At 43.6% G+C, this 9,979-nt stretch overlaps 1 protein-coding gene across 3 annotated transcripts in view; it reads left to right on the top strand.

The window, feature by feature from the left end:
- The first annotated feature begins 8,026 nt into the window (after positions 1-8,026).
- SPOCK3 (SPARC/osteonectin, cwcv and kazal like domains proteoglycan 3) overlaps positions 8,027-9,979 on the top strand; it is a 264,156-nt gene continuing 262,203 nt past the window's right edge. The window contains exons 1-2 of one of the 3 annotated variants that reach the window (XM_018558789.1): positions 8,027-8,259; positions 8,366-8,545. In XM_018558789.1, coding sequence (XP_018414291.1) covers positions 8,369-8,545 — 177 coding nt within the window. In that variant the 5' untranslated portion in view covers positions 8,027-8,259; positions 8,366-8,368. Of the gene's footprint in view, positions 8,260-8,338; positions 8,546-9,979 lie in introns of those variants that run through there. The other 2 variants (XM_018558791.1, XM_018558788.1) reach the window with 2 other exon arrangements.

Here is a 9,979-nt window from a genome sequence, read left to right as displayed (position 1 = left end):
CAAAAAGGGAGGATAATTCTACACCCCACATCTGAGTGCCATTTCAAACCTATGTAGAAATAACCAACAGATAAAAACATACCCACAACACATTAATGAAAAAACATTGATGAAAAAAGGGAGAGAGATACAAAATGTATAAAATCATGTGTTAAAATATACAAAAATGAATGAAGAAAATGATTTAAATGCTTAATTATTCAAGAAACAAGTCCAAATCTAAGCGGTGGTTTAGGCCGAGTGGGACAATCTATGTATCCAAAACATTTCTTGTCCCAGGAGTCTTATGTTAATTGCCTCCCCTGGCTGTAAAAGACACCCTTTTTGCCCTAGAAAACACACTTTCTGCTCTGCAAAGAACAGAATGATGTCATATCTCCTTTGTGTACTTTTTAGTGCTTGGAGAGAATTAGCATTACAGCCATCACATGTTGTTAGTTGAAGTCAGCTATGAATAACGCCAGTTACATCTACAACATGTTATCAGACTTTTTTGGGCGCTGCATGCCCATTCATCAATAGGTAACAAGAGCTTGGAACTGTGTGCAGGATTTTTTCTTTTATATGCCTTATTATTAAGAGAGGATGAATAGAACCCTGCTGTGCACCAGTATATTCTTCTGCCTGCAAAAGTTTAAAGGGGTTTGAGAAGGTACACTTTCTATCTCCTCTTTGATGTGAACCTATGCCCATATAAGACAAAGCAACAGGTTCACTTTAACTTGGCTCTCCGCAGCAGCTTGTGCTTACCTTCCTCCTGCTCCCCTGCCTCTCCAGTCAGCCACTGGAAGAAAAGAAAAGTCAGTGTACACCAGGGAAGTCCGGTCTGGGGAGGCAGGTGAGGCTCTAGTATTATGAAGAAAAAAGGTGTCAGCTTCAAGTCTGAAGCTGACAGCTTTTTCCCCATTCAGAGCATCTTGTAAAAGGTTACACAGTAGGGAAAGCCTCCCCGCTGAGTAACCTGTCATGGACGGAGCTGCCTTTTAATCAAGGGCTGCGATGCATCCAGCTTTTGACAGGTAGTTAGGTTACACAGCACCGGGCTTCCCCACTGCTTGTGTAACCTAACTTGGTGAGGCAAGAGCTGTCACAGCCTCTACTCTGTGTTAGAGGTGTGAGCTCAGTGGATGGCTTAGACCAATGGAAAAGCGCCATTGGTCCAAGCTGTCCAATCAAAAAAAACAAACAAAAAAAACCAGTGAGGACATCGATCTCGATGCCTCCCCAGTGACTCACCAGTGACGAGCAAGTGAGGGACAGGGAGGCTCCCCCTGTCTCCTCCCTTCCTCCTCCCCACACAGCTTGGTTTCTGATCTGGGGGTGGGGCTTCGGTGGGACGGGGCGGAGCTTCGATGGGCTGGGTGATGCCTCACCCAGCACAGAAGGCACAGCATGTCACTGGTGTACACTATTAGTTGCCAGCGCCATAAGTTAAACAGGAATATGGATTCCTTATCCCAGCACTGTCACATCAAATGAGTCACATGCCCCTCCATACCCAGAAACACCAGCGTTTTCTTCGGCATTTGGCACTGAATTGAGTGGCAGTAAGTGAAGGAAAGGTGAGTATATCTTGGTTTGGAATGGAGGAATAAAGCGAACTTGTCCCTTTGCCCTGAATATCCAAAGTACAGGTTTGCTTTATGTTTGTTTCTTTGAACTGAATACAGTGCATTAAAGACAAATATAAATTATATTAGATAGAATAGTCATGGCAGACAAGATGATTGTGGGCACTATAATTCACATCCATTTTGTCTACCCTTTTGCCGTTAGCTATAGCTCAGATTTGTCTTGCTTTTACTGAGTCTTGTAAATATGGGAAATAAAGTAATACATGAAGACATTTCATGGTGTAGTTATGCTGATATCAGTACTATAACTATATACTTTATAGTCCCAGTTAACTACTGAGTGTGAGCAACAGGGAACTGCTGTCATTCATTTCTTGGCAGAATATGTGTTTTGTCCTACCATTCTAACCTTCAATATAATATGATTTTTAATTTGTTTTCGTATTTGTGTGCTTTCTCTACCTTGGATGCTGTGGGAACTCTCATTAAATGACTTCCATTAGAAGATCAAGCAGGACAAACCACCTACAGGCTACAGATTTCTGCTACAGTTTATTGACAGGGCACTGACGTTAGGACTGGACTAAGGTAAGAAAAGCAGTAAAGCACAATCACTGCATTACTAAACAGGAAAACTGCATGCCTATGCAAGGTGCCAACTGGGCTACCTTCAAGTAGGTTACTAGACTCTGGCACCTAGGACACCTACCTTAGGCCTTCTATTTAATGCTACAGGTCTCATTTGAAGTAATTGTTGCCATCATCCTAAGAATTAATTTGTAGACAAATATACTATATATATATAAATATAGGTGTGAGATTTTTTTTGTATATACACTGCCTGCCCCTGCCGCCCCCCCACCCCCCCAAAAAAAAGTCACTCAGCACTGAATCAAAAGGCAGGCTTACTTATATAGGGCCATTCATTAAGGTGAGATGCCACTTCCTCTGCGTTGGATGTCTGCACATTTTCCCACACACTTCTAGTTACGTGCGCATGTGTACCGGAGCATGTTTTCCAGTTATTCGGGATGCAAGTTTTCGCGCATGCACGGCTGCAATCTTTTCCTTCCAAGCACTTTTTGCATTGCTTTGTGCATACATACTAGAGGGAAGCAGGTGGGGAGAAACAGTGAGAGGGGGAAAGAAAAAAAGGAGGAAAACTAGAGCAAAGAAAAGTTAGACATGTATGATTAAGTACAAAAGAGGGCTTTAGGGAGTTGGCTGGAAGTTGAAGTGACAAACTCTGTTACACACAGAATGAACTGAATGCAATAAAGCAGCTGAAATACAACATACTGTTTGCCTTGAAGTGTGACAGCTCGCATTCCATTTCACAGTAACAATTGTAAATGTACTAAGCTGTCCCTGTACCACTTGAACATTTTAATATACGTTTTATATGCACCCCCTCCACAAATTTTTACTTTGTGGTTGCACCCCTGGCGCCAGCTCATGCAGGAGAGAAAGGAGGAGGATGGGGGAACAGGGCACAAGCATTTGGCCAGTGTTCTGTTAGAGAAGGCATCCCCGGAATCCCCTCAGATGAAGAAGATTCCTTGTTAGGTACCACCTCTAGGTGATGCTGTACATATGGCTATCAACTACACAGTAATACTTGCACATGGACTCTTTTTTTCCTGCAAACTTTATCCATTTTTGCTTTTTAAAACAAGCAGAGATGTGAATTTGTACCATCGAATCTTCTACTGAATTTAGATTATATACACCATTTACATTTTTAATCAAATATCTGACCCATTTTATCTTTTAACCTAAAAATAACAAATGGAAGGAAAACAGAATGAAATGCAAACATTGTTTTTACAAGCAATAGTTAGAGATGCTTTGGATCTTCCTGAGCCTCTAGTCTTAACTGATGACATCTTCCTAGCAGTCAAAACCCAAGAGCACATTATTAATTTTATTATTCTATTGTCATAATGTATCTGTACATCATCTAACCCATCACAGGGGTCTGACAAGATCAAAGAGTTGATCTGGGAAGCATCAGTTCTGTGATCAATATCAACCTCAGGGAAGAAGCATCAGCTAAATGCATGAAACTGCAAGAAAAATGGGTTTTCGAGCATTATCGTCTGCTATATTGTGTAATAATACCACTTGATTCATTAAAGAAATAAAAAAATTCAAGCATTACTGACACCTAAAATGTTTGCCGCGTGATATTGACATCGATCCACAAGACTTTTTCACTAAGTGGGACAAAAAAACAAGGACCAATGTAAAGTTTTGATTTATATTGCTGGCTGTTTGGCCATATGGGCAGATTTTATTTAAGGTAGGTTTGACATATGAGGCTATGAACGTAATCCACCCCAATAATCCATACTTAAAGGTAAAGCATGGACCATTTTTTTATGTAGATCACTCTTTCATATGACAGAAAATTATTCCCCCTGAAATCTGTTTAGAAACGATTATATTTAGTGATGAGGCTTAGGGGTCTATTCACAAAGCTAGCCGAAGGATCAGCCATTACTTTGTACAGCTATATTCACTATAGCCCGTACAGCTGCTGAAGGCGGCCGAGCGGCTCAGCCGAGCTGAAGGCATATGCTTCGGCTAGACTGAACCGAAGTGACAGCTGAAGCAGGGCGAATGCTTCACAAATGACAGCTTGGCAGAGCCAGCCTTAATCTCAAGGCTCGCTCCGCCCAGTTGTAAAGACAGATCAGTGTCCCCAAATGACCTGGGGACGCTGAACTGTTATTAAACAATGACAGCTGGGCGGAGCCGGCTGTGACTACAAATTGCTGGGATTTGTAGTCCATCTGCAGCTTGGAGTTAGTGGCACAACTGCCAGGGTCGAACCGGTCCCAGTTGCGAACGGGCCCTGGCACTCCACTACTGTCCTAAAAGCATTACTTTGTATTGTTTAAGAAAAACTGTCACATGACACTAAAAATGCACACCATTGTGCTCTTAATGTGACAGCAGCTCTCCTTCCCCATCCTCATCCACTGCTGGAAGCAGACCCCCCCCCACATGTGTGTGGTGTGGTATGCACAGCCACCAACACCCCCACTCTGGGGCATGCAGTGTACAACCCTCCTTGGGTGCATGTGATATGCACAAATACCAACTGCTTGCCCCTGCCCCTCGCACCACCCATACTTCGGGGGCCTGCAGTATGCATCACCCCTCCCCGTACCTGACACACTGGAGCAGGGGGAATACGGTGTGCAAGTAGCTGGCCTAGGGCTCTAAACATTCTAGCAGGGCCCTATATATGGCTGTTCAGCACATCAAAGGTGATGTAGGTGAATATGGGGGTTCTTAGTCTTGGTCAGGAAGTTGGGGGGGGTTGGATGCAGGAGGGTTGTCGGGGCCCATCAGCAGAATCTTGCCCAGAGCCCAATTAATATTAAAGAAGGCTTTGCAGATGCCCTATAAAAAGCCTGCACCACTCCACTCAAAACTGCACGTGTGTTACTGCACATTGCAAGCAGTACCATATATCTGTGAAACATTTAAAAAAGTGGCAGGCAGGAACGGAAAGGAGGCAGGGAAAGAGGGATAGCAGGAGGGGAGCTGAGTCACTGCACCATGGGACACCATCCGGTTGTATTTGCCCCTGGGCCAAAAGTTGCCTGTCAGACCCTGCCTATGGCCAATACCTATATCATCAGCTCCTACAAAAAAATCCCCAGATGTGAGAGGCAGAATGTATCCTACAAACAAATCTATTTACATTTTTATAAAAAATAAAAACCTTGCAACAATTTAGGAAGGAGGAGAGGGAGCGGGAAGTGGACAATTGAATGTTTAATTTATGCTAAAATGTCTGCTCCTGAATCAGCATTGGCCCTGCCCCCTACCGCCTCTTCCTTCTCACTGCTGAATCATACCATGATAGACTTAGCAGCTTCAGGCACATATAAAAAAGAAAGCTGTATTGTGAGAAATACACTATGTTAGACTGCCACTGCTGACCTTTATATGCAAATGTAAATTTTCATTTTATCCCTGACTTCAGTACTTTCTGAGTCACTTAACAAGCATACAGCAGCATGCAAAGATAAAAGCACTGATATGCACGCTTGTTCCAGGTCAATAAATCAGAAGGTACTGAAGGTTTTAGATCAGCATGTCAGACAAGGCACTAGTAGAAGAAGAGGTCAGCAATGGCTGCCACCATATTCTTTCTAAATAAGTCCCTTTAATGTTGCCCCTTGCATAATAAACCCTTCCATCTGCAATTTGCTTATTAACATTCCACAGCACCATGACCTGTGCTTGAGATATTTTAAATAACATCCTTCCCTTTGAAAGCCAACACCAAACACTTTGTGAGAATACCAATTCTCAACCACAGCCACGGCTCGACTGATAACCAGGGACCAAGCAGAGTTCTTCCTGATCATGTGATTTCTAGAGATGAGCTTTGGATTTGGGTCAACCATGAGTTCAACTTGAATCGAGCTTGTTCATAGTTCAGCAAACAAAATGGCCAGATTTGGCCAGTACATCACCCCACCGAAATCTCTGGTTAAAGCGACCATAAATCAGTATCACTACAACCATGAAATGTCATCTTCAGGCCAGCAGATATCCACAGGAATTTAATTGACCAAATATGTGCCCTTATTCTAAAGGGGGCTTTCAGATTCTGATAAGTACCCCCACAGTTCCCTACATCTACTTGGTCAGAGATGTGGGAATGAGGTAGTGATCCATATCAACATGGGGACAAAATGCCTTTCCAGAGTAGAAAGGCTTTACCGCTTCTCCTGGCAAAGTACCCTCTCATTGTTGAGGGCGTGAAGCTTAGTATGGTTTGGGGTGAGGGCCCTCTCCTTTCTTGGTCAGCCAGACAACATGCCTGGATAAGGGTCTGGTATGAATTTAGAGGAGGAACCAATGCTGGGTTTTTTTCATAAAGGGACATACTATATATATTTTTTTCCATAAATAATGTGTGCTGTCTCTTTAACAGGCCCTTATTCCATAGAGGATAAAGGCCTGCAATGGATTGTAAGGGCAGGGGCCCCACACTTTTGTCACAAACAGAGCAAAATTGTCTAGGATTTTTCATTTAGCGGAAATACTTTTTCTTTTTCCCTGTACAGGTGCAAAGCTTCCCATGCAGGCTTAAAGCATGTTATTTAACCACTTGAAGACCAGGGTGTTAAACCCCCTTCCTGGCCAGGCCATTTTTCAGTGTTCAGCGCTGCAGTACTTTGACTGATGTTTATTCCGTCATGCAACACTGTACTGAAATAAAACGTAGGCACCCCCGACGCATGTTTTGTATGTGAGGGAGGGGGACTTTAAAAAAAATTTGTGTTATTTTACATTTTTTTCATTTGTGACTATTTTTTTTAAGCTTCTTTATTTTTTATGTTTTAATTTTTTCTAAACCCCCTATGTGATAGCCAATTCACATAACAGGTCCTCTTTATGGAGACATCAGTGGTCTCCAAGAACATAATGTCACCTAGATACCCCTAGAGAAGCTGACGAAGCAGAGATCTGCTTCAGCAGCTTCTGACTGGCATTGAGTGACACTGAATGTGGAAGTGAAGTAATATACATCACTTCCTGCATTTGTGGACCGGAGACGAGATCAAAGGGAGATCTTGTACCATCTCCCTTTAATCTCCACTGACAGAGTCGCCGTGCAGATCCAAGCCGCACCCAGCACTGGTGATCTCGGGACCCGCGGGTGACAGAGACGACGGGGCACACTCTAGAGATGCCCGATCGCTTGAATGTAAACAGCCAGGGGGGAGGGGAAATAGGTCATAAGACGCCCTCCTGCTCCTATAAGGCTCCCGTCTGGCCGTTCAGGAACGACCAATGGATGGGAGTTGGTTAAAAAATGTGTGTATTTTCAATGTTGTCCTTAAAGCTGCATTAAAAGACCCACTTTCAGCTAATTTTTTTTTATGTTGCACTGGTACATGGCAGTGCCCAGCAAACTGCCCTTAAAATGCTGGGTTTGATGAAGTCCAACAAACCGAACTTTGCTCGGTTCACTAATCCCTAGTGATCACTATGTCAGCTCTGACATAGGGGTCACATGCAGGCTGGAGGATTCATTGATATCAATAAAAGACTTCAGCCTGCAGATGAACACTACCATCTGCAGGCTTCAGTGTTCACCTGTGGTGCCATCTATTTATTAGTGGAACTGTCAGAAACAATTGCATTATTAACAATAATAATAAATAAATTAAGAAATAGAAAAGTTTTTTTGTTTTAGGTTTGGCCAAAGCTGATTATCTAAGTATCAATGACCTCTGGTCATGTGTGATTCAATGTAGCATGTTGCTACAGAGTACTGAACCTGGAGCAACATGCTACATTCATTCACATAAGGTTTCCTGCATGCCCAATCATTTCCTCCGAGTGACACAATAAATAAATGCTTCCTGTCTGTTAATAGTTTGTCAGGTCTAAGCCATGTACAAGGTGAACATTTACTGCATTGTGAGCCATACACTAATCAGCAGCCTGCACCACCCAGTGGCTGCCAGGGACGGGCATGGAACATACACGTCTGAAGGGATGCTGAGGATGCCGCGTTTGATATAACACCGTTGCACTGAACACATTGAGCTCTGCTCCAGACGAGCACGGCCAGCAGCAGCAGCAGCTCCTGGTAGTTGGCAGCGCTGAGCTTGAGTTGAAGAACGCAGCGCAGGGCTCTCCAAGCAAGGTGACTAGACTTGTGACTGTGTCATCCCTATAGTGGTCCATCAGTGAAGGTGAGACAGCAGCCAGGCTTCGCTCTGATCATGCTTTTCCCCTATTTGTGTCTCCAGCAGATGATGGGGAAGGTAGCCCTCCTATGTGTGTATGCAGCAGCCTGCAGTGGGGTTCTGGCAGCAGCTGCAGCAGCGACGGGCAGGTCAGACAGAGGCAATTTTCTGGATGATAAACAATGGCTAACCACAATATCCCAGTATGACAAGGATGCCGGACACTGGAATCGATTCCGAGATGTAAGTTCTCATCTGCCTTCTTTTATCCTTCTGCTCTTTTAACTTGGATTATGCAGTGATATCCCCCCTAGCACCAACACCTCCACCTATACCTCTCTCTGGAGCTGCAAGTGCACCCCTTAGTACATAGCTGGGGTGTACAGCTACTACATGTCATGATTAATGGGTTTTCCTTTGTAACTTTTATATTACCTTGTGCAGTTGTGCCGCTAGGTGCCTTTCCCTATGGCAGATGTGGAGAAATGATCTCTTCTTAAGACAATTAAAAACTTCAGCACCAGAGAGGTCACCCAACAACTCATCCAGCCCTATTTTAGTCATTTTTTTCTGCTTAGCTGGGAAGATAAAAGCTAATTGGTGTCCTTTGCAGAGGTGTTGATTGATGCCCTGATTAGTAACGCTAAAGCATTTTACCTGGAGTGATCAGTGCATAATAGGTGTTAATAGAGAATGCGTTTAGCTGAAATACATTTGCCATAGTTGGTTGATGAGCTGATGATTTTATTTGCTGTGCCGTCTTTGCGTTGTTAACCCTTCTCGGCGAGTGGGTATTATAGCACCATTTCCAGGCCTTTTCTGCATGGCTACATTTACAAGGCTTTTCTCTTATTAAATACTTCTTGCCTGCCTTGCTTCAGTGAGCCTGTGGCTGAGATGACGATGCTGGGTGCACAGCAGAGCAAGGCTAAATAAATGGCTGATGCTTGTAATGAACTGTACCCGGTAGACTGTTTATGAGCTGTAGAATGCAGCACATAGGTGTTAGGAGACAGAGCTGCCCTCATGTGAGCATCTATTCACTTCCTGAGGGCTGGATTCACTTCATAGTGTTCGGTGTGACTTCCAAGGAGAGAGGCCAGAGCTGTGTGGTACCATTTGCGGTGTGGAGGAGACATAAAAAATACAGATGTTTCCACAAGGACCTCAGCGGAGTATATAAACAGTTTGCTTTTGCTCAGGAGGCTGCTGGTAAAAGTCAAGGTGGCTAAAGAAATACGTTTGCTGTGTGTGCCAAGTTTGAAAGTATGTTTACAAACTCATCGGGGACTATATACAATTTCCTCTCTCACCGTTTTGTGGAGTACTTTAGTGTCTAGGACTGTATTTTTATACAAACACCTTTGTGTAATAATTTTCTGGGCTGTAAAGTACATTCCTAAAAGCATCTGTACAATATTGTCTTATAATACTGGTATTGCAGTGCAGAAATGTAGTAATCATTGTATGTGAATATTGGCATTAAAAAAGGTCCTTAGTGAACACATGACCACTATGCTGCCTTTTCGGTCTGCATGGCTAGGCCTGTGGGCAAGATGAAGCAGCAGCTGGTCATGAGCAGGGCTGGGCAGCCACCTTGGGTGTTTCAACACAAGGGGGTAGCACAAAAGGGGCAGGACATGCAACCTATGCTACTGATGTAGTTTGCAGCTCATG

Source organism: Nanorana parkeri, unplaced genomic scaffold, assembly GCF_000935625.1.
Source record: "Nanorana parkeri isolate BGI_ZX_2015 unplaced genomic scaffold, ASM93562v1 scaffold358, whole genome shotgun sequence".
In the NCBI taxonomy this organism is placed as follows: Eukaryota; Metazoa; Chordata; class Amphibia; order Anura; family Dicroglossidae; genus Nanorana; species Nanorana parkeri.
Note: the sequence above shows the minus strand (reverse complement) of the source record. Positions and strands in the feature narration are given on the sequence as shown.